This window comes from Apis dorsata, unplaced genomic scaffold (assembly GCF_000469605.1).
Source record: "Apis dorsata unplaced genomic scaffold, Apis dorsata 1.3 scaffold_196, whole genome shotgun sequence".
In the NCBI taxonomy this organism is placed as follows: domain Eukaryota; kingdom Metazoa; phylum Arthropoda; class Insecta; order Hymenoptera; family Apidae; genus Apis; species Apis dorsata.
Window position 1 is genome coordinate 253,180 of NW_006263480.1, and position 25,764 is coordinate 278,943.

The 25,764-nt window shown below is 20.8% G+C and overlaps 4 protein-coding genes across 7 annotated transcripts in view; 3 read left to right on the plus strand and 1 right to left on the minus strand.

The window, feature by feature from the left end:
* Nucleotides 1-1,073: 1,073 nt before the first annotated feature.
* Nucleotides 1,074-12,000, plus strand: LOC102672751 (uncharacterized protein PFB0145c-like). Of its 4 annotated transcripts, XM_031509979.1 has the most exons (9): nucleotides 1,081-1,143; nucleotides 1,441-2,787; nucleotides 2,873-3,075; nucleotides 3,212-3,350; nucleotides 3,425-3,646; nucleotides 3,768-3,869; nucleotides 8,385-10,497; nucleotides 10,584-10,779; nucleotides 10,849-12,000. In XM_031509979.1, exons 2-9 carry the CDS (start codon nucleotides 1,516-1,518, stop codon nucleotides 11,096-11,098), a joined length of 4,497 nt encoding a protein of 1,498 aa, XP_031365839.1. In that variant the 5' UTR covers nucleotides 1,081-1,143; nucleotides 1,441-1,515; the 3' UTR covers nucleotides 11,099-12,000. The 4 variants fall into 4 exon arrangements, with proteins under 4 accessions (XP_031365837.1, XP_031365840.1, XP_031365839.1 ...); XM_031509980.1 differs by lacking the exons at nucleotides 8,385-10,497; nucleotides 10,584-10,779; nucleotides 10,849-12,000 and adding an exon at nucleotides 6,188-6,336 and having other exon boundaries at nucleotides 1,077-1,143; nucleotides 3,768-5,904; XM_031509977.1 differs by lacking the exons at nucleotides 8,385-10,497; nucleotides 10,584-10,779; nucleotides 10,849-12,000 and having other exon boundaries at nucleotides 1,074-1,143; nucleotides 3,768-6,989.
* On the plus strand, nucleotides 11,736-12,376 carry LOC102672615 (ATP synthase membrane subunit DAPIT, mitochondrial-like). Its single transcript, XM_031509981.1, has 2 exons — nucleotides 11,736-12,091; nucleotides 12,189-12,376. The coding sequence occupies exons 1-2, from the start codon at nucleotides 12,008-12,010 to the stop codon at nucleotides 12,276-12,278; spliced, it is 174 nt and encodes a 57-aa protein (XP_031365841.1). The 5' UTR covers nucleotides 11,736-12,007; the 3' UTR covers nucleotides 12,279-12,376.
* A 2,201-nt stretch (nucleotides 12,377-14,577) lies between these two features.
* On the minus strand, nucleotides 14,578-19,186 carry LOC102672489 (FMRFamide receptor). Its single transcript, XM_006614722.2, has 4 exons — nucleotides 18,713-19,186; nucleotides 17,595-17,863; nucleotides 17,320-17,509; nucleotides 14,578-15,395 (listed from the first exon to the last, which is right to left on the minus strand). Exons 1-4 carry the CDS (start codon nucleotides 19,007-19,009, stop codon nucleotides 14,820-14,822), a joined length of 1,332 nt encoding a protein of 443 aa, XP_006614785.1. The 5' UTR covers nucleotides 19,010-19,186; the 3' UTR covers nucleotides 14,578-14,819.
* A 749-nt stretch (nucleotides 19,187-19,935) lies between these two features.
* LOC116185500 overlaps nucleotides 19,936-25,764 on the plus strand; it is a 92,939-nt gene continuing 87,110 nt past the window's right edge. Inside the window, exon 1 of the mRNA XM_031509982.1 lies at nucleotides 19,936-20,440. The gene's annotated coding sequence lies outside the window, so the exon portion shown is untranslated. The remainder of the gene's footprint in view (nucleotides 20,441-25,764) is intronic.

Sequence of the window (25,764 nt, forward strand, 5' to 3'; positions counted from 1 at the left end):
AAACTTGCAAAAACAATTAATTAACAATATATGTATGATATGTTATACATATCAAAAAGTAATTTCAATTTTTTTTTAAAAATAGCTAAAAAATTCAGAATAGTTAGAAATAAATTTTAAAAGAAAAATTTTTATCGAATTTATTTGAATCATTTATACAAGATTTATTTCTAAAAAGATATTAGAAATTATAATAAAAAAAAAAGAAAGTTTAGTTTCTATTAATAAAATTAGAATAAAACCTTTTATGTTAAACGTTTTTAATTTTTTCCCATTTCCTATTATTAATAAGTTCTTTTATTTTGTTGCACTCACATAAACGAATATAATTTTTATTAATAATTATTGTTATAATTATTTGTATATTATTAAAAAAAATAACACTTTTTATGTAACTATATATAAAACGTACAATATTTGTATATATATTATTAGTTTTAATAAACATTGAAATTTAGAGATGTTTATGTTTCTCGTATTATTTTATGTAGACTAAATAAATATGAACTTCTACGTATGAGGTCGTGACAATCTACAAAATATTATATATGAAATTCTCTTTTAAATTTTTAATTAGTGCTCTTAGTCTTATTTTTTAATTAATAAAAATAATATTAATTTTTTATTTTAATTGAATAAAATTATATTTATGATTTGTATAATAATAGTATTGATTAATAATATTGATGATACTTAAATAATTTTATATTTAAGTATTTAATTGAAAATATTAAGACAATTTATTCAAATTTTAAATATTATGCATTAATTTTCTATACTAATATTTTTTGTATGAAATCAATAATATTTAAAATATTTTATTATAATATTCAAATTTTTCTAAATCTGTATGAAATCATATATAAATCGATAAGAAAAGATAGTTGCTGATTGGCTATAATATAGTATATTTTTTTTCGACATGTATTTAATATTTGTGTTATGGTTTTATATTAATTTCAATATAAATATTAAATTATAAATTTTAATACTTAAAATGTTTTTTTAAATATATCATTGTAACTTTTTTAATATATAACTTCATATTTTTAAAAGTTCAATTATAATATTATCGTAAATATTTTGATAGTTTGCGCGGCAAATAGAGAGAGATATAAGGTTTTGAATTGTACTGACTATTGTCTATTTTACAGGTAGGTTAGTTTTTCGAGTACTTAGTAGTGTGGTGTTTGGTTCTTTCGTGAATTTAAAAAACTTTTGATATAATTTAAATCTAAATTAAATTGTAGTAAAAAATTCAATATTTAATATAAATATTTTAAAAATTTTTATCACATTAGGCAAATATTATAATTAAAAATAAATTAATAAATTATCTATTGTTTACAATTTTTGTGAGTTTGATTTTAAAAATTATTTAATGTTCAAATAATTTTTTGTATATTAAAATATAAAAAATATAAAAAATTATTCAACTTATTTACAGAGTGGAATATTTATAGGTGAGTGGTTGATAGAAATCATAGATTATTTAATTAAATTAAATATTTTAAAATGCAAGTAAATTCACAAAAACGTGAGAATACTCAAACTACAATATTAGCATTATTACTTACACATAAAGGAGGATGTACTCTACGGCAGTTAAATAATGATTATTATGAAACAGAAGGTGAACATATACCATGGAAAGAACTTGGATATAGCTCTTTGTTAGCTTTTCTATATAGTATGTCAAAAACAGTTCAAATAGAAAATAAAAATAATACATTTATTATACAAGGAATTGCTTCTGAAAAATCCAAACATGTTAGTAAATTAGTAGCTGGTCAAAAATGTCAGAAACCATTTTTTGGAAGAAAATTTTATAAACCAAATCATTATTTTCCTACAACTGCTCCTCCTCGAATTCGTATACCAGCTGAGATATTAAGTAGGATAATCAGTTTAGTTAATGATCATCCAGATGGCGTAAATAAATATTATGTCCTTCAAGAAATTCATTTGTGCATGCCTTTTGCAAACATTACTATGAAAGACATGGAAGAGCAATTACAGGAATTATCACATACGATTTTTCAAACAAGTACTAAAATTTATCCAATACATGCTAAAGTTAAAGGATTTAATCACTTAAAAAATTATAATAATATGACTTCTAATTCTAAATCTCAAAATGGAGAAAAATATAAATCATTATCTGTAACTGTTGCTGGAGATGAAGATTCAAATGATATATTAAATTATGATGAAGAAGATATTTTAGAGTTTTCACATTCTGATTCTTTTTATTCAAAATCAATTAAAAGCAAATCTACATCAAGCTTTATAAAAGAAACTGTATTTAAATATCAAGATCAAGAGACAGAATGTCTCCAGAATGAAACTCCAAAAATTCAACATAATAATGATACTCAAATTCAGATGAAATTGAATAATAGTATTGAAAAGGATGAAGAAAATGTTTTAGATAAAAAAAATGTTGAAATACTTATAAATGAAAGAATCAAATTTCGTTTGGAAAAACTTATACAAAATCATCATGATGGAATTTGGTGTGCTGATCTACCAAAGAAATATCTAGAAGAATATAAAGTATCTTTGAATTATGAAGAATTAGGTTTTAATAGTGTTAGAGAATTTGCATCACAATTACCTGATATCTTTCATTGCATTCAGCCTCATAATGCAGGAGATTTTATGCTTTATTATGCAAAAAGAGAAATACCTTCAAATAAAATAAAAGAGAATGATAAAATTAATAATATTACAGATTGGTATAATATTTATGAAACAATTGATGAAGAAGCACTTCCAGCAGAAGTGGTAAAGATTTTTCTTTGAATATAAAGATTTTACTAATTATTGATTAAAATTCAATAACATTAATTTGATAATATTAAATTTTTAGTCACCTGATACATGTAAAATATTAATACCAGATAATGTAATGAGTATTGGAGAATATGTAGGTTACATAAATGTTGCAGATTTAGCACAAAATGAGGAACCTTTCATAGAAGTTTTTGTTGTAGAAGTATTTACACCTTCATTTTTTTGGATACAACTTCGTAAAAAACAAAAAATATTTATAAAGTTTATGGATGACTTACAGTATGTATGATTAAAATAATGCTTATATTATTATAATTGTATTATAATTCATTATTCATATTTATTAATAATTATAATCATTATAATTCATAATATCTATATTAATAAATCTATATTAATAATTGCTTTTTTACAGTAAATTTTATACAATAAATCATGAGCAATATGTGATTCCACTAGTTGTACTAGAAAGAGGTTTAAATTGCGCATGTATATATAATGGGTTATGGCATAGAGGTATAATCAAAAGTGTAAAACCAGATTTACAAGTCACTGTAAGTATATACATAACTGATTGAGATTATTGTAATTGTATGTAATAATCATAGTTGATAACAATTTATTATAGGTAATGTTTTATGACTATGGAACATTAAAAACATATTCTCCAGGAACAGTATATTACTTGCATAGAATGTTTTCCAATTTACCAGCTCAAGCAATACCATGTGGTTTAATTAATACAAGACCATATAAAGGATCTAAATGGTCTCGTGGTGCTACTTATTATTTTGCAGTAAGAACATCTAAAATACCTTTAGTTGCAACAATTGCATCAGTTAATATAGAGGTAAGAATATTATTAATATAAATATAAAAAATTTAAATGATATTTACTTTAATTATATTTTTATTAATTTTTTTAAAAACAATTATTAATTCAATCATTCATTAGTTATTTTTTATTTTAGGATAATTCTATGATAATAAGTTTGACTGATACATTGGAAGAAGAAGATGTACATATTAATGATTGGTTAGTTGAACAGAATTTAGCAGAACATGGAAAAATGGTTTGTATGAAAAAACGAAATTTTCCATTTCAATATTATTTAGAATGTCAAAAACGTTTTAAACAATATAAATTTAGTAATACTCGCGAAATGGAAATAAATTCTGAAAATAAAACACTACTATATAATTTAAATTTTGATGGGAATTTATCTCATAATAATAATTATAAAAAAGTAAATAATAATAAAGAAAATTCATATAATGAATTAATATTATATAAAGAAAAAGCCAAGAAATCACAATCTCTTGAATATAATCACTCTTGCAAAAATGATTTTTCAAATGAAAAAATAAATAGCTTTACAATAAATTCTGAAAAAAAAAATACAAAAAAAATAGAATCTTTGTATGAATTATTAAATCTTAAAATAAAATCTATTCATTCTAAAAGTAATAATAATAATCATATTAATAAAATTAAAGAGAGAGGAAATGAAAGATATTTAGAATCTAGTTTCATATTAAGTAATCCTATTGTAAAAAAATTGTACGAAAAATCTGATAGTACTAAATCTAATATTTCATCAGTTGTTAAAAATATAAAAAATGATATCTCTGATATCAGTAGAAATACTGATACTTTATCTCTATCTGCTAAAACCAAAGAAAATAGTGATATGTCAAATGATACTTCATTGATTACTCTATCTGCTAAAAAAACAAAAAATAATGATGTATCAAATACTGATACTTCATCAATTATTTTATCTGCTAGAAACAGAAAAAATAATGATGTGATAATAGATAACAAATACGATATTTTACAAAAACATAATAATATTCCAAAACAATATGCTTACCATTTTGATGTACATACTTCAGAAGATGAATTAGATTTTAATGATATTAGAAAGTCTATTGGTACATGCAATGAAATATATAAAACAGAATATACAGATTGGTCTGTTCTTAACAAAAAACAAGAAAAAAAATATTCACAAGAAAATGTAATTAAGGTACCACATGAAACAAGTTTTCGAAAAAAAAATATACCAATAGCTGAAAATTGTTTTATAAAAGCAGTATATAATAGTTCTTATTCAACTTTGAATGATAAAGATATACAATGGACATCAGCTGGGAATATTAATAAAATGTCAGATGTATCTCCGTTAATTATAAAAAATATTGAAAAACGTAAAAAAAATATCTCAAATAATATGACAATTGTTATACCTCAGAAAATATTGGAAACGTTAACAGATGAAAAATTCTCTGAAAAATTACCTAATGTACCTAAAAATATAGAAGAAATTCAATCAATTAATTTACAAGAAATTGATAATGTTAATAATTCAAAATATACAAGTAACAATGATATATTTCATAATACAAATTTTAAAATACATTCAGAAGATTACAAACAGAATGATTATATTTGTATGAAAGCAATTCCTAAAAGGAAATTATTAGAAAAATTATTGTCATTAAAAGATATATCAAGCGATATTTTAAACATAGATTCAGATGATTTAAGCACATCACAAGAATCTATATTATCTGAAGATAATAATCATAATAATAATGATAAATATACAAAAGAAGTATATAAAAATGATATAAATAATGAAGATACATCAAATGAATCCCCGAATTCGAAAATTCGCCCTAAATGTCTTCCATATTCTGTTGAAGCAGATATAACAGATTTATACACACAAGAGTCACTTAAATCTATGAATAATGATTTAGATTTATATAAGAAAGAATTTTCAGAAACTTCATCAAAAAGTTTATTTGCAAACAATACAGAATTAGTAGAATATGTGCCATCAGATTCAATATTATCACAACAAAGTACATTAACAGAAGAATTCGATTTAATAAAAAAATATAATTCTTCAGAAAAACCATTATTAGATATGGAAATAAAAAAATCAGAACAATTATTAAAAGAAGAATCAATATTAAATGAAGAAATCACACAAACACAAATATCATCTAAAAAACTAATATCAAAATCATTTATGATTAGTAATTTAGATATAAATGAGGAAGAAATTCCAGTAACTTCATCAAAATCATCCGAATTTGTAAACAATTTAGAATTAACAGAATATGTGTCATCAGATTCAACATTATCACAAAAAATTACATTAATAGAAGAGTCTGATTTAATAAAAAGATATAATTCTATAGAAAAATTATTAGATGTAGAAAAAAAAGAATCAGAAATATTATTAAAAGAAAAACTAATATTAAATGAAGAAATAAAACAAATAGAAATATCATCACAAATAATAAAAGAACCAACATCAGAATTTATGAATAATAATTTGAATGTATATGAGGAAGAAACCCCGATAACTTCATTAAAATCATCTGAATTTGTAAACAATTTAGAATTAATGGAATATACGTCATCGGATTCAACATTATCACAACAAATTACATTAAGAGAAGAGTCTGATTTGATAAAAAAATGTAATTCTGTAGAAAAATCATTAGATGTAGAAAAAAAAGAATCAAAAGAATCATTAAAAGAAAAATCAATTTTAAGTGAAGAAATCACACAAACACAAATGTCATTTATAAAAGAATCCTCTGAAATTTCTAACATACCAATTTTAAATGATATTAATATAGATTCTGATGAAGAAGAATGGGATATTCAAGTATCATATGCTGATGTTTGTAATCTTCTTAAAAAATCATTTAATGAAAATAATCAGAATCAATTTGATCATAAAGAATTTAATTCACATCTAAAAATAGAAGAAATAAATGATTCTGAGTCAATTGAAGATACAAGCAATATAAAAATATATGAAGATGCAAAAGCTAATCATGAAGTTATATATTCAGATAATCAAAACTCAAATAAAATCACTGATATTCAAATTTATGAAGATGCAGAAAGTGATACTCATGAAATTATATATGCTACAGATAAAATAGCTAATCAAAATAAAACAGAAAATGTAATGAATCAATGTATAAAATATGAAACTCAGATGCCTGTAATAGATTCTGAAGTGACTTCAGAATTAAATAATAAATATATATTTAATTTAAATAATACTATATCGTACAAATTACAAGGTAAAGCAAAAACATTAGTAGAAATGTTAAATAAAGCAAAATTAATGCAAAAAGATTGTTGAGAAATAAATATTGAATAATACAAATTTTTAAATTTTAATTAAAATATTTTTATTTGTAATTATCTAATATTATTTTGGATTTTTTGTAAAAAAACTTTATTTTATTACTCAAATCAAACATTAATCAGGAAAACATATATGAAAAAGTATATTTTTTTCGAGCTCGCTCAATTGAAATTTTGTTTAGTGATGAAATAAAATTTTTACAAAAAAACTCTACAATAATATTGAAAAAAAAAATGCAGAAAAATTATTAAATAAAATATTTATTTATATTTATAGAATAATTTGAGTTTTCTGATTTTTTAAATTTAAACTAGTTTTTACTTTTGTTTTTTTTTTTTTTTTATACATTGTGTATAATTAAATATATGATATAATTTATGAATCATTTATATATTTAATCATTTATGATTTTTAGTTTAGTTAATAGGAATTTATGTTTATATGAAAGAATTCCATCAAACATTTATTTTAAAATATTCTAAATAATAATAATAGTATAATACTTAATGATTGTAAAATATTATTGTACATTATTATTGTTATGATAGATGAAAACGATACAATAAAAATGAACAATAAAATTTATTAACTAGCCATGATTAGAATCATATCTAATCATTGAAAAAGGTATATTTTTAAGAAAAATTGGAAGATCAATTTTTTTCCATAAATGAGCGCATACACATTAGTTACAATTAATTAACGAAGAATTAATGTAGCGCGATCATAAATTTATTAAAATTTATTAAAATATTTTAAATGTTGAAACATATCATTTATATGATATATTTTTAGATTAATAAAATGTCTGACTTTTGTTTAAAAAATAAAATAGAATTTGAATATATTTTTTTATTTTCATCAAAAATATGCATTTTAATTTTATAACAATTATTAGATGAATTAGAATTTAAAAAATTGTCAAATTTCAAAATTATTTCGCAAATAATTTTTATAATTTAAGATTTTCAATACTTTTATAAATTATCTTACAGTTCTATGCATGAGTATATCAATAGCTTATGATTGTTATTAATTTATGATATTAATTATGATTGCATTTATCTTTCAATTTACTATACATTTATTTACTGTAATTATTTAATTACAGTATTGTATTTATATAACTTAATATAACAGATTCTTTTTTATGTTTTTTGGGAAAAATACGACCTTTATGTTATGGAAAATCTTGTATTATTTTTGTTACAATAAAAATATTTAGATAAAAAATCAACTGTCTACATTTCACTATATACCAATAGTTTTATAATTTCTGTAATAACTCATAAAGTGATAATTTTTCCCAAACTAATTAATTTAAAGGGATATGTGCTAAATAATAAATACATAAATGCATGTATTAGAACATTATTTGATGTTTTTTTATTGTTTTTTAATTAGGTAGATAAAGTTGATATGAGTAATTTGTTGCTTTATGTGGAAGAAAATTTAATATTATCACCGGAACAATTTTATGAAGAAGAAGAAACTAATACATCTAATGATAATGAAAATTTATCTGATAATGCTATTAATATGCCTTTGATATCACCACAAAGTACTTTAAATGATGAGCTTTTTAAACCTTCATCAGACTGCATATCACTTGATGAACAAAAAAAGTTACTAATAGAAGAAGACATTCAAGATCATACTTTTCAAAATAATTCAACATCTAATATATCTACTTTTAATAAGAATAATACTAATCCATTTATACAAGATGAATCTCTTTATGATCAACTTAATGATGATATAAGTCCTCAAAAATTTATGCAGTTATGGCAAGAAAACATGCAAATACAAATGCAAATAAGTGCAACACTTAATATACTTCTTAATAAAGTAATAGATTCTACAAAAAATGTAAATGATAATTTAACGAGTAATGAAAGTACTTTAAATATAATAAAAAATGCATTTTTACATGCTAATAAAAGAATGCCAATATTTACAGATTCCTCAAGTACAAACATTACAAATACACAAAAAAATATATTTTTTTCAAATGAAAATATTAATAGAGAAAAAAATACTGCTATAAATCAGCAATCATCTTATACTGATTATTTTCAAAATTCTAATATTCAAAATTTTTTAATGTCTACAAATAATGTTTTTGATACAATAAATCAATCTTTATCAAATCAAGAGATATCAGATATTCCTCTAGGATTTGAAAAATATAATTGTAAATCTTTTGGAAATAATATTGATTCTGATCAAATATCTATAGAAGATTCAATAAATGATAAAACATCTTTGAAAGAAACAAATCCTTTTAGACTTAGTTTAGCAGGTAAATTACAAATACTTGATACGCAAGAAGAAAATTCTTCATGTTCTAATGAAGATGAATTATTACATGTTCTACATAAAAATTGCGATGCGATTGTGAAAGAGCATGATTCGATAAACTGTGAGAATGATAATTCCAAGATTAATTGCACAAATCAACTTAATCATAATGATTCATTTGCATTAAATGAAAAATCTTTTAATTTAAATGTAGATGAAGTTATAAATACAACGTCTAAAATTACTATTGATGATGAAATTACACAACATAGTATTTGTAATAAAGAAATGGAAAAATCATTTATATTAAATACAAAATCTTTTAATTGGAATATAGATGAAGTTATTAATACAACATCCAAAATTACTACTGACAATCAAATTACACAACATAGTATTTGTAATAAAGAAATGGAAAAATCATTTACATTAAATGCAAAATCTTTAAATGTAGATGAAGTTATTAATACAACATCCAAAATTACTACTGATGATCAAGCTGTACAACATAATATTCGTAATAAAGAAATGGAGAAACATTGTTTTTCACCGTCAAAGAAAACTCTTATTGATAGTAATTTACAATATGTTGAAAATGCATACAAACATGAGCCAATTACAATTGATACTTCTAATTTTAATCAATCTTTATGGAAAAAACATACTGAGTTTGTTGTATCAGGAGAAATTCCAAATTGTAAAACTATTAATGAAAATATTACATTTTTTCCAAATTATGATTCAAGTAATTATATATCTTCAACTTTATTGCATGAGCATAGTTCAGAATATTCTACATTAGCAAATACGAATATTAATGGAAAACATTTAACACATACATCTACTTCTCATACATTATATAGTTCATCTCCAATAATAGAACTTAATGAAGTGCAATATAATCAAAAATCAATAACAAATTCAAATAAAGTAAATAATATATCTACTAAAATATTATGTAAACCACTCAAAGATACTACTCAATTAAAAAATTGTAATAAAATGTATTATTCTGAAAATAATGATGAAAAAGGAATATGTAATAAGATTCAACAGGAAAATAATTATGAAAATATTTTAAATTTTGAAGTTAATGCCAATGCTATGGAAATGAAAAATTCATATTCAAAAAAAACTGAATTAAATACTATTGAAAATGCCACATGTATTCCAGAATATTTATCTCTAAATCATAAAATATTATTTCAAGTAGTTGGTACGTTTTATTATACAAATTAATTAATTAGTTATATTTTTTATATTCTCTAAGTAACAGATATAATTTTTCTATCATTTTTCTAGCATTACCTAAACAGATAGTGCATATATTTCACTATCAAGAAGAAGGATATTTATTAGTAGATGAATTTATTGAAATATTTAATGAATCAGAAAAAATTTTAGATATGATAAACTTATTACATACATTCAATATACGTGTACAATTTAAAGAAATTGATAGAACTAAGAATTCTCTACAATTCATAAAAACTAACAGGTAATCATTATAAATTTTATTAAAACTAATGCTTTTTATTTGATAAATATAAAACTATAATTCTTTTAGCACAATGTCAAAAGCAACATATGATATAGTAAATGGTACTAATAAACTATATTTAATGTCTTTGAAATTAGCTTTAAAAATATTACATAAATTGGAAATTATTTCACAAAAAGATATTGCTGATATTTTTATAAATGAAATATTTTTAAATGATTCAAATGTACATAAAATTTGGGTAAATATTATATATTATTATTATTATTATTATTATTATATTTTATATATATTATATATAACGATTTTTTTTTAGTTAATTACCAATGCATATAAACTATTTAAATATAATATTGAAATGGGCAATAATTGAATAAGTGCTATATATATTTTAAATAATATGTAACTATAATATGTATATTAGGTATTAATCTAATTTTTGTAATACTTATATTTACATATTTTGTTACTTATACAAGTTATGTAAGATGAATAATTTAAGAAAAATAACAATATATTTTTTCAACATATGATTTATATGTAATTATATTGTGATTATATGAAGATTAAGTCATTGATATACAGTAAAAGTTCATTTATTTAAATTCATTGGAGGACAAATAGATCATATAATAGTTTATAAACTATCTATATATCTAACTATTTTTCGTTCTTAAGAATAGAAATTTATGTTCAAATATGGATTTAATTGGCAAGATTTTATTTAATCAAATATTAAATAAAATTTCACTTCAGTAAATAAAGTTCTATTGTATTTTACAATTATATATAAATCAAAAATTTCATTATAATTTATTTTTTATCATGAAACAAATATAAAAATTATTTAGATATTGAAATATAAATGACAAATTTTATGCATGTTAAATATTTGCATTTTTTTTTTCCTTTAAATATCCATTCCTTTTTAAATATTTGATGAAGATATTTAACATGAATATTAAGTTCAATTTTGATATTAATTTAAATTCAAATAGCTTAAGAACGTAGCTAATTACGAAACATTTGAAAAATTTTTGAAATAAGAATTATTAATATGATTCTTTTATACCGCCAAGTATCATATGCACCCTCTAGTGATGCTTTTTAGACTTAAGTAAAAAACGTAAGGAGGAACTTGCATTGATTCGAATTATATCAAAGCGATAAGTGATATTTTACTTTGAATTTTATATTAAATACTTTGATTTTTTTTTTAAATATAATGGCAAGTTCAACTGATCCAGAGCCAAAATTAACTGGCTTTGCAAAATATTATAATAGTAGTACTACACAAGGTCGAGCAAATGTAAGTAACCTCAAAATTTACGTTTTATAGCGTGGTTTTCTAAAAATCTTAAAAGTTATATATAAATCTTAATTTCATTTTATTCTTTTTTTTACAGGTAGCTTTAACAACTATTGGTGGATTAGTTGCTTTAGGTTTATATTTGTACTTTAAACCAAAAAAAAGTAAGCAAGTATCTGAAAAGTGATTTCAATATTAAATGATATAGACATATTATGTAATAATAATTTTTGTGTTATATTACTTTTATTAGGAATAAAAAATTATTCATTATTCATAGATTAATAATGATTGATTATTCATAATTAATAATGTCCTATTGTATATTATTATTATTTATCATGCTAAATAGCATGAAAAAATATATTAATTTAATTAATTTAAATATATAATTTAATGTTCTTGAAAATTTGAAATGCTATGTATAAATTAAATAAATATGTAAATATAAAAATTTCATTATATATCTCTATTATTTTTATAAATTGTTTTCTGTAAATTTATAATATATAATTATAATTGATATAGAGTATTATTAAAATATAATATAAAAAATATATTAAATTAGTGAAAGCTAATTAGAACATTTATAGATAAAAGTCATAATATAGATGTACATCATGAAAAAATAAAATAAATAAATTCATTAAAGAAGAAACCATATAATTAATTTGTATTAATAAAATTTATGATTATTTTTATTATAAAATCACAAGAATTTTGAATTTAATTATTTATTAATTGAAGTTTTGGGATTAAAATACAACATATATATCTATATGATTCATATTAATTTTTATCATATAACTATGAGAGCGTTTTTTTTCCCTCTATTTGATTCTATATTCTTGTATAGATATTTTAAAAATAATACAATTTCATTATTTCATAATATTTTTATGTTTTCAATTTAAATCAATCTAAATACATAAAAAAATGATCATCAAATCAATTATACTTATTTTTATTTAATATATATTGAAAATTAAATTTAATTTATTTACTATATTTATATGTTATTTGTAACATTTTATATTAACTATAAAAATTTATGTGCTTGCTTGTTACAAGTTACAAGAAATGGAACGAAATATACATTTAATATCTAATATGCTTCTTTCAATATGTTAAATATATTTAACAAAATTATACGAAATAGAAGAATTATAGAAGAATTTATTTCGAAAGAATATAAAAGAATCTAAAAAATTTACTTATAATAAATGATTTCAGGTACATATTTATATTACATTCTAAACTACTAAGGCGTAAGATTTTTATAAAAAATATTTTTTAAAATAAAAATATATTAAAACATATATATTTTTTTATTTTATTATATTTTGAATAAAGAATATCAATGAAGAATGTATAGAATGTATTTATTTTATATAAAGATAAGACATATCTTATAATGATAAACATAAATATCATTTGTTATTTAATTTTGTATAATTTTGATAAGCATAATATACCTTAGTATTTTAGAATAATAAGCGAATTATAATAAATATAATATTTTTATGTGTTTGATATTTCGACAGACAACAGACACTCGCGCACACACATATAAATATTTTATTATAAATATTTTATTATAAATAATATTTCGAAACATTCGAATTCATTCGAATCTATACGATCTAAATATTTACTTATCTTTTTATTTATTATTTTTCAATATAAAAATGAATTAACTTTTATTTAAATTGAATTTGAATATTTATTTACAATATTATTTTTAATTATTTCAGAAATGAATAAACAAATTTTGCATAATATTATGTTCAAATTTTATTAAAAAATTATAATTCCAATATTTTAATATTTTTTTGATCATTTATTTTTCCACAAATTATTTTTTTAAAAAAATAATTATTATTTAATATTATTGGATATATTTTGTTTTTCATACATCAAGTGTATGTGAATGAAAAATTTTATTAACTTAATATAATTGTTATTATATAACAAATATTAAAATAATATAGTTTATGAATGTATTTACAATTTTCTAAAATCTTCGTGCGTTTTAATGAAAAAGGAAAAAAATTTTTTTTTACATAAAGATTATATTGTCTATTTATATTAAACAATTTTATTTTTACATAAGGTGATCATTTGTTTTATATGTTTTGTAATAGATACATAAACACACACTAATTAATATTAGGTTTATTATCACAATATTTTTTTTCTAAATATTTTTTGATATCGACAATTATATTTTTTGAATTTTATTTTCGTTTTAAATATATTTATTATGTTTTTAAACATAATAATTTTACATATTATAATTTTTTATTTTGATCAAATGCTTCTTATACAATATATACATTATGAAGCAATTTTATGAATATAATAAAATATATCGCACTTGTAATGTCAATAATTATTCAATTCTAATAAAAATTTAATCAAATCAAATCATTAATCAATTATGAATTTATTTTTTAAGATATTTCTAGTTTATATTAAGTTAATAGGATTATTATTAGATTTAATAGCATATAAAAATAAATTTAAAATTATTCGATGATTTTATTTGAATATTAATATTTATCGATGATAAAGATAAACATCTATACTTTCAAACTTAATCGAATGTATTCGATTCAAATGGTTTTCATTTGTAAAAAATTTTCTCATTTTATTTTGCCTAATAAAGAAGTATTCGTTGTTGATTAATAACTGGTCGATTTATTGAAATTAAATTATTTAAAATTTTTTATAGCGTAGAATCTACATCTTTTTTATTCCATCCATTTTGCGTGTTCGATGTTCTGGATATCTGACTAGGACTTCTTGCAGGATAATAAATACAAGGTCCTGGACTGGCAGGTCTTCCCGACATTTTGACACTCTGTCGTGTACTACCATTTGAAATATTGTTATTTCTATTGATAGTACTCGATCTGTTAAGGTGACAATGTCTGATAGAGTTTCTTTCTATATTGGTCATATTAGTAACGATTGATTCGTCATAATGGAATTCTGGACTATCTCTTCCAGGTCCGAATAGTTTTGAACTGCAAAATAACTTTAGAAATATCCTCTTGAATTTTCTACCGAAGATCACGTAGATAATGAAATTGATACTACTATTAATTGTCACAAGAAGATTGCCTGTCTGTACTAGCCAAAGTGGTGGATCATTGAGGAAAGTCTCATGAATATTTGAAGCAAGTGGTAGGATGTTGCAAATTAGGAAAACAATCACCACACAAAGTAACATTGTTGCTAATCCAATTTCACGTCTCTGATGTCGTGAAAGCTGTTGCAAATCTCTGTTCGCTTTTCTCACCTGAAAAATGATATAATTTTATTAATAGTATTAAAAATTTTTTTTATTAACATCTTTAATTAATTTTTTTAATATAATAAATTTTTAATTTTATTTGAATTGAAATAAACATAAAAACTAAAAATTATAGAAAAAAAATTTATTTTTCTGTAATTGTAAAAAATTGTAACGAAACGAATTGTAAAAAACATAAATATTTTTTATTATAGAAATATTTATCGAAAATTATAATAGAAATATAAATAAAAATTAAAAAAATATAAAAGAAAAAATAAATTAAGAAATAATTAAAGTTTATTCTAAAAGTAGAATAGTGCAGTAATGACTGAATATTTTTATTTTTTTAGATTGTTGCATGACCTATATATTATTTTAATAAATATAATAAATTTGCGAAAAATATGCAAGCTTTAAATAGAATCAGACAGCATAATAGCTTTGTTATCACTTTTGTATTTTATTATTTTTTTCAGTTTTCTTTCTCTTTACTGATTTATAAAAAAATATGGAGCATTCATTAAGAATAATCTAAATCTTATGCATTTTTTAAACTATTATTTTTATTTTGTTATTGACTTTTATAATGTTTTCTTTTTTTTAGTTTTAAATAATAAAAAATACAAATAAAGTTATTTTTCCATTTATTACTTTTTTCTATTTTATTGTTGTCAATTTTAACTTTATCTATTTAATTATAAAAATTTTTTTAAAAAATATTATAGTGATAAATCATAAAAATTTAAAGACATAATACTATTGTTTAAAAATATGAAAGCACTAAGAAATTAAAAAAAAAAAAAACATTAAAAGTAAGATATTAAACCTAAATCTACAATTAAAATAATAATTTTTAAATTATTAAATTAATAATTTATTATTTTTTTTACTTTTTAAATAAAAGAGTTTATTATTTATTTTTTTGTTAACAATTCTTAAAATTAGTATCATATTCATATTCATTAAAGAAATGATTTACACAAATTGCATCGTGTATAAGTGATATAAAAAGTTCTCTTAATTGTAATAAAATAAAGCATATTTGCTTTCGTGAGCTTTTGAATGAATAAATTTAAAAAAAAAAGAAGATAAATTGCCCAAGAAGAAGATAAATAAAACGTGTACTCATAGTTCCACTCTAAAGCATACATTCTAGTTAAATTATCTATGTATTTATAAATTTACTTTTTTCTTTTTTTGTCTTTGTGGTAATATGTTGTAATGATCCATTCATATTATAATTTTTATCTGCTACTTGAATATAATACCTAAATAATTTAAATAAATGGTGCTGGATTTAAATTTCGCGTTAAAATATAACTTTGCTTATTTAATAATGTTAAGTTAATTAATATTTTTATTGATAAAATATTATTGTATTTCGAACGATTTGATTTATCAAATAATGAATGATGATGTATGCAGTAATTTCAAATATATTTTTATTTATTTTTCAAATATATTTTTATTACTTATATAATTTTTATAAGAATAATTAATTTATATATATATATATAATATTTATATATATATATAATTAAACAAAAAAATTTATTTGATTTTTGAAGTTAAATTGCAAAGATAATATTTTCGATGATATTATGATTTTATAAAAATATTTTATAAAAAAAAATTGTATCTCTTATTAAAACACATTCCATATTTTATTAAATTTGTTAATAAAAGAATTAATTGAAGAAATTCGTTTTTTTTAAACTGTTTGCTTTCAGATATAATATTCATGAAGAAAATAAAATATACAATATGCTGAATAAAAATTTTAGAAAACTTTATAATAATAGTTAAAAGAATTTTTTTTTTAAACATGTTGAATTTACATGATTCTATTGATATGAAAGTATTCGGTATCAAATTTTTGCGCATTTTTAAATTTTAAACAATACAAGAAGAAGATTATTTTACTTACTCTTCGATAAATAGCTACATTGAAGATCACTAAAGCAAGGAAAGGAAAAAGGTAACAAATAAAGAAATACATCCAATGGACGTAAAGTGTGACATATAAATTGTTGCTTCTTAAATCAGCTGGATACACGCAATATACAGTAACATTGTATTTCCAATGAGTTTCTGTGTAGTACTCTACTTCCCAAAATCTGTAGAAAAAAAAAAATTATTTATTTATAAGTATATTAACAGAATTATTCAAACTTCAATCTAATGAATATCAAAATTACTTACTTTGGTAAATTGTAAAAAAAGGAAAATATCAAAATAATCACCACAGCTAATCGAGCTCGTCCATATGTACAAAAAGATCTAGCTTGTAAGGGGTGACATACTGCGATATACCTCTCAAGTGTCACAGTCAGAGTCAAATATACCGTTGCTATATGTGCCATACATGATAATGGATATAAGAATCGGACTATCTTCGGGTAGACGATGAACCTATAGTCGAACAGCAGGCCAGTGTATGTGTAAATTGCGATTAAGCCATAAATCAATATCTGAAAATGTCATAAGCTTTTTTTCACTTATTTTATTTGTTTCTGTTCATTCTTCAAGCGGAATAATGAAAACAGTTGAAAATAGAATGAAAAAAAAATTCTCTTCAAGTAATTAAGATTTTTTCTCAAATAATAAAAATATTCCGATTTAATTGGAGAAAAATTCCTTTTGAATTTAATATTTTTGAATTTAATATTTTTTGTATGTACAAATTGCATTAAAAATGAATCATATTTAAAAATGAAGTCAAAAACTAATTATTTGAACACTTAAGAAATCTTGATATTAATTTCGAAATTATAAAAGATTTTTGCATAAAAATAAGTATTTTTATTGAAATCAAAAATATATAATGAAAAATTTATTGAATATCAAAATGTATTGAAAAATTTACACTGTTATAATGTGTTAATATTTTTTTTTGAATTTATAATTTCTTTACATTTCTATATTTAGCTTTATATCTTTAATAAAACAATAAATTAACAAAAAATTTTCATCATCATACAAATAACTTTATTCCCGAGAGAATATATAGTTAATAAATAAATTCGTGGATGATGGAATGTTCGTATGTTTATATATTATTGTGTAAAAAATTCTGTATCTTCTATTTACTTCATAAATAGTCATAATTTAAAATTCTACTTTAGCAAGCCTTTTAAGCTACTTTCTCGTATCTAGAATATAATGCCTGCATAAATTTTTAGAAACTTTTCAAGATCAACTGTTAACAATTTTTTTACAAACGTGTTTATTTTATTTTTTTTATTAATTAACTATTATCTATTAACATATTAATATATTAATTTTTTTAACACATTTATTAATATTATAATATTACTTACCGAAATGATAATTAACATGGTGTCGCATCTGGCTAGACCAATTAGCAAATAATTAATCGATGATTTCATTTGCGGCCTCGAAAGAATAATCATCGAGATCGCGTTGCCAAATATTCCAAAAATTCCGATCAAATTTACTAATATACCATAAATAATGAAATCGAAGAGACCGCTCGAATTGATTTCTTGTTTACACTCAAGTGGTTCTCTCGTATTCTCCTCGATCGATAAATTTTTCGATAATTGACTAGCATTGTAGTAATTAGTGTAGTTCAAAACTTCGAGGTTTATTTCCATCGTTTTCAACTACCTTCGTTTCACTTTTTCGCCCGATTCTTCATTAGTGTTCTTCGTTTTATTTAGCTCTTACGTCACCATTTTTGATTATTTTTTATCTTTATTATATTTATACATATTAATTCTTTTTATATATTAATTAATTTCTATATTAAAGAAATATTTACTCAATGAATGAATTTATCTTTGTTATTTTACTTTTATATCTGTATAATTCAATTCTGCATTATATGATTTCAATATGCATTATATGAATTAAGATATTTATTATTTCATTACTTTCACTATCTTTTGATTTTGTAAGAATCGAGAATCAATAGTTTTGGTAACATGATGAAGAAGATTTTATCAAAATCTTAAAATGCTATCTTATTTTTTGTTGTTCTTCTATTTTCTTAAATATTATTGAATTTAATTCAATTTGTTTGGTCTTGATAAAAGTTTCGTAAACTTCTTGTATTTGCATCTGTAACGTATCGTAATTTTGCAACAATCGATAATTCGGTTTCCTTTCGGCTTTTATTCTCATAAATCTGTAATCAAAAATTGCGAAGTATGTTAAAATGCAATATCAAAATCACTTTTATTGAATAGAATAAAATATTATTTAATAATTAACAGATATTTATCTAATACATATATATATATATATATATATATATATATATATATATATACATAATAATTACAAAAAGTATTTGTAAATACCTTTACTTTTTGATGAAACATTTTTTTGTAAAATTTAAACAAATTTTTGTAAACTTATAAAAGTACTATTAAATAATACAAAATATAATGTACTCGAATATAATTAATTAGTATATAAATTTTATGATATATATAATAATGTATAAATATTTTCTTAATCACTATATCTATTCACTCTGAAGAGAAAAAGAAAAAAATTCTAAAAAATACCGCCAGAGATCGGGAGTGTCGCTTTGTGTTTCTGTTCAAAACTCAATACGACGTGTATTGAAAGTTATATTCCGTGTTCTTTATCGCGTAACATTTAAAAACGGCGCGTGAAAAGTTTTCGTTGTGGGTGATCATCAAATTGTCAAATTTGTTGACTCTTCTCTAACGTAAAAGAAAAATATTTATACATATATTGCCTAACTATATTCGAATGTATGTAGACATTAACTTTGACCTTATTAAGTAAACAGTAACACAGAGGGAAGGGAGGATATGTATACGATATCCGATACTCGTGATTTAGTGATTTCATGACTTTGAATGATGTTTTAACTAATAATAAATTTTTTAATATTAACGGCTCAATGAAACAAACGAATTTTAATGAAATATAATAATGTAATAAGAATAAAAACAAAATCGTGTTTTATATCGAGAGTATTTCAAAGTTTGCTTGCTATTGTATACCAAGAAGGCCGATCGGATTAAGAAGCTGTGACGTTCTACTGAACTGTAAGTTAGAAATCTTAGAAGTTTCTATAAATAATGTATGGATAGAATATATCTTTTGAGACGACTAATAATTATATGTATGATAACATATGATAAATTATTCTCTTTCTATAGAAATATTAAACAATAAAAATACATATCTTAAATTCATTTCGAAGGTAATATTGTAATGTTACTGTAATATTACTATAGTATATGTAAGATATATACATAACAAGCATCCCACTATATAACCTAAACATTAATTTGATTGAACATTTATTTTTCGATTGAAATATGCACAAGATAAATAAATTTTAAAAAGATTAAATAATTAAAAATAGTAATAGAGATTAAAATAAATAATACAATATTATTAAAATAAAAAATTATTAAAATATCGAGTGTTATTAATATAAATGTCATACGAAAATTAATTTACCATTTTAAAGATATTATGAAAACAAAAAATATATCAATTAAATATTAATATAAGGTAATATTAATAAACTAATGATTCGAATATATTTATGATTCTTTTGCAATATATCTTCGTACCGAATGTTTCATAATTTTTATAAATGTTAATTAATTCACTTGAGGTTTTATTTATGTTATATTATTTTGATATTTTTATGTTATTATTATAATAAAAATAACACTATTTTCGAAATTTATATATAATATATATATTATATTTAATATTTCATTGTTGAGTACTTATGTTTATAATCACAAATAATATCTATGTTCAAAAAATAGTATAATTATTTGCGGAAAAATTTAATAAAAAAATTAATCGTTGAGATTACATTTATTAGTAAATATTAATTTGTTCGAAATATAACGAGCATGATATTGTTGTTAATTTAATCGATCGCCATTATATTATTTCAAGTATCAATTGACATGTTTCAATCGTTATTTTTTCAATTTATTTTTTCCTAATTTCTATTTTGTCAATTTTGTGCGAACATAATTTCAATGTTTTTTAATTTTTTGATTTAATATATTAATATTTCTTCAATAAAAACTTTTCTAATTATTTTATCGAATATCGTAAATTTGAAAGAGTGAAATCTCTTTAAATCTCTTTCGTAATAATTTTGTAATAATAATTGTTTTAAAAAATAGAACAGAGTAAAAATACTTAGAAGCAAATAAATGTTTTATTTGTGGTTAAAATAAATAAATAAATAACAAAAAAAATTTATAAAATGAAATTCGTAAAGAATTTAATTTCTTTTTGCATTTTAAACAAATCTAAATTTTATCAATAAATTCTTTTAAATATTTTATTTGAAAATTATTATTTCTATTAATGTTGCAAGTTTCTTTTTTTACGATAATAATTTATAACAAATTACTTATTAATAAATGATATTTTTATAAAAATAATGCCTATATTTTAATATTATTGAATATTGATATTATATAATATATCATGTCGATAATATTGAATATAAAATTTATTAATAATATTTAATTAATAGTTGATTCAATATGATTTCAATATGAATAATGTTTCAATATTTTAAATTAAATTATATATTTTTTTATATAAGAACAATAAAGTGCATATAATTAAATATAATATAGAAAAAAAATTTATAAAAAAATGAAAAAATTTATATCGCTACCAAGAATGAGATATTTTGCATTGTAAAACAGTGTGTAATTTATACACACAATAGATGACAAAAAAAAATTATATTTTTATTTTTTTTATAAACATTATATTCATTGTTCATTAAATCATTTCATACAAAATAAAGATAAAAAAATATAAAATATTCTTTTTTTTTTTTTATCATCATTTAAGTTTCTTTCACAGATAACAAAATATTTTATAAATCGATTATTCACTACAAATTTTCGATTAATTATATATACATCATACGTTGTAATACTTTTGTAAATTGTAGATTTTATAAATTTATAAAACTAATTTATTAAAATAGTCGTGAAAAAGATATCACATTATAAAATATAAATATAATAAATTAATAAAATGATTTTATTCTAAGTTTAATTGGGGACATAGTAGAAAAATGACATATTACAATCTTGTCAAAAAGAGATAAAGTTGTGCAATAAACATAACGTCGCGAAATATTCCATCATATCATAGTAAAATACCTATATTATCGTATAATCATTTTATCATGAATCTGATATCTCATTTTTGGTAGCGAAAAGATTAATAATAAACTTTGTTAACCAAATAAAATTTGAAAAACAATGTTCTAACCTAAAAAAAAATCATTCGAAATTATTAGAAATTTTAACAAATCAACTTTCACTATTTGTATATATTTTGAAAAAGTTATTGTGTTGCATTATTGTAATGCATATGTAATAATATTCTTTCGTTCTTCGAAAGAATATCGTGTATAAATTATCATCATCTTCTATAAATATTCGTTAGTCGTAGTTTAGTCTTCGAAGTAGTCAAATAATATCTTTGAAAGGTACGTACGTTCGAAGATATGCCAGAATTAGAATAAATTATTCGAGAATTATTTCAAGTATAGTAAGACCAAGTACATGGTGCATTAGCAACATCTCTTTAATCATGATTAAGGCTAACGACTGCATACATTGTTGTTTGAATTAACAGTTTAATGAAAACGACTCGTTACTACGGCATCTCGCATATAAAAGTGAATAGGGCAGTATTTGTTGTCCTACATTACTATATCACAATGCTTGTACTTCATTCCCAATTGTAGTTTCTTGTACCCTGTTGTATATTATTAAGGTTTGCATAATAGAAAATTTTTACAATTTTTAACAATTTAATATTTTTTCATATAGTAAAATTCTATATATAATTTATGAAAGATATGTCATATATATCTATTTTTATTTATAGTTATATATTCATTATAAGTAAATTTAACATTAATTTCAAGTTTATATAAATTCAAAATATAATTCAAAATTATGAAAAATAGATCATATCTATTTTTATTTTTAATTATAGTTTATTTAAAAAAATTTAAACATGAAGAGATCAATTCAATAAATATTCTATCAAGAATAATGGAATTTGAAAACGTTGTATTTTCCTTGAGAATATAATTATCATTTGTAAATTCTCAATTTAATAATACAATTTTATTAATTTTTTTCATTAAGTTACAAGAAGTAAGTAATTAATTCTCGCGTGAAATCACTCAAAGTATGGATGCAATAGCATATAATAACGAGATCAATAGTTTCACCCTGGAACCGAGGTCGCTATCGTGATTAATGAACGAGTTATAATTACGGGAAGAGGACTAATAAAGTCGTTAAGACATCGTTGACCTTAAATTATCATTTATGAGTTATTTATTACGATTTGTCAGATGAAGTATTTGAGAAGAAATGCGACAAAGCTCGAGGAAAAGAATTCTGTTTCATTCAAGCCTTTTAGCATTTATTTATTTTAATTCTTCATAGTTGAAAGAACTAAATGCACATCAAACATATCAAAAAATCTGTCAACCATTAAGAGTTAATAATAATTTCGTTACCATATTCTGTGAAGATATGTTTTTCTTAGTTAAAGTTGACTCAAAAAACAGTGTCGTCTATATCATTATCATAAAATCAGTTTTTCAATTTTCTTTACTTTACATGGAAATGAGTTACTTATATATAGAAGGGCAAGTTATTTAAATATGAAAAAAGAGTGTTGTAATTTTAAAAATTACAGTTAAAAACTACTGTTATAGAATAAAAATTCATTATAAAATCATTTCGATTCATCATAAAATTAGGGATTTTTTTCTCCAATCTTTTTTTGCCAATTTTAATCCGTTAATAAATTTTGCAATTTTAAATAAGTGATTTTTTTTATAGAATTAAAAATAAATCAATGTTATAATCGATATTTTATGATATTTAATAAATTTTAGTTTTATTACGTTTACGAAAAGTTACATTTTTCCATATTGCAAAATCGTTATAATTATATAGAACTGATCTCTTTTTATACCAAATGATTTGTAAAATGTTCATATTTTTTTTAAAGATAGACAACAAATATGCACTTTTAATATGCAAATAGTAAAATTAGATATATTTAAATAATATATATTTGTAATATTATATATAAATAATATAAGATTGAATATACAAGAAAAATATATAAAAAGTAGAGTCTCTTTTTTATTGCTTCATTTCTTTTAATCATTTCATAAGATCAATTCGAGGAGTAAATATGTGTGTAAATATTCGATTGAAACTTTTCTAGACATAAATCTTCCTTGTTCTAACGTTTATGAAATATGTTTACATGGTCAGAAGAATAATTCATGATAAAATTTGTATTTACATCTCACATATACTTATTAAGTGCATAATTAAGATCTTGTTGTGGCAAAATAGAATAGATTGATAAAAAAAATATTAACCACTGTGCCATTTGCAAACAGCATTTGCATTTCTCTTTCGTTCTGTTATTGTAATTCCATTATAAGTAATGAATATCTTATTATGTAAATAATATTTATAAATTTAAAAATTATTCTCGAATTTTACAATTTCAACGGATATTATTGCAGTTTTTTTAAAAACTCATTTTTTTTATTAAAAAGAAATAAACTATATTAAAAAATCTGCTATTTCAATATCAGTATTAAAACGAAATACACTGTGTAAAAAAAAATGAAAATATTACTAGGATCTAGTTATTTTATAGTGAAATTAAACAGTATGTAAAGAAATACAGCATTCTATGCAATACGATATATAAAGAAATAAGGACATCCTAGTAATTCTAAGCATATAAAAAAAATCGAGATTCATAGAGTTTAATTTCAAAGAATTTTATGTATTAAAATTTCTCTTCAGTGGACAAAAAATTTCCACTTGTTCTCGATTGTTTAACACATTGGCAGCCAATGCTGTCTTTTGACACGAAAGTTCTACTATTAAGTGAATATAAAAAATTAGTTTATTAGATAAATTGAAAATTTTTTCTCTTTATAAATCCTAAGTATTACAATCTAATCCTAGTTATTACAAAATATACATAGTTTGTTGCTAAACGTGAAAACTATTTGCATGCATCAGGAACCATTTAAAGATTCATAAATGGCATCAGTAAAGAATTAAAAATGACGTAGAAATATCATCGATTGCCAAATTGACGATATTATAAATTGGTGTTCATCGAAGCTTGTAAAATGTACGTAGATATAGAGATTATATTTCCTTCAGCACGCAACAGTGAACATTCGTCACATTCATCAGAATAGATTCGGCCCAGTTGGCCGACTATTAAATAAACCCAATACACAATAACGTTGAAGAATTTCAACCAACATTTTATTTTACATTTTTTTTTTTTTTTT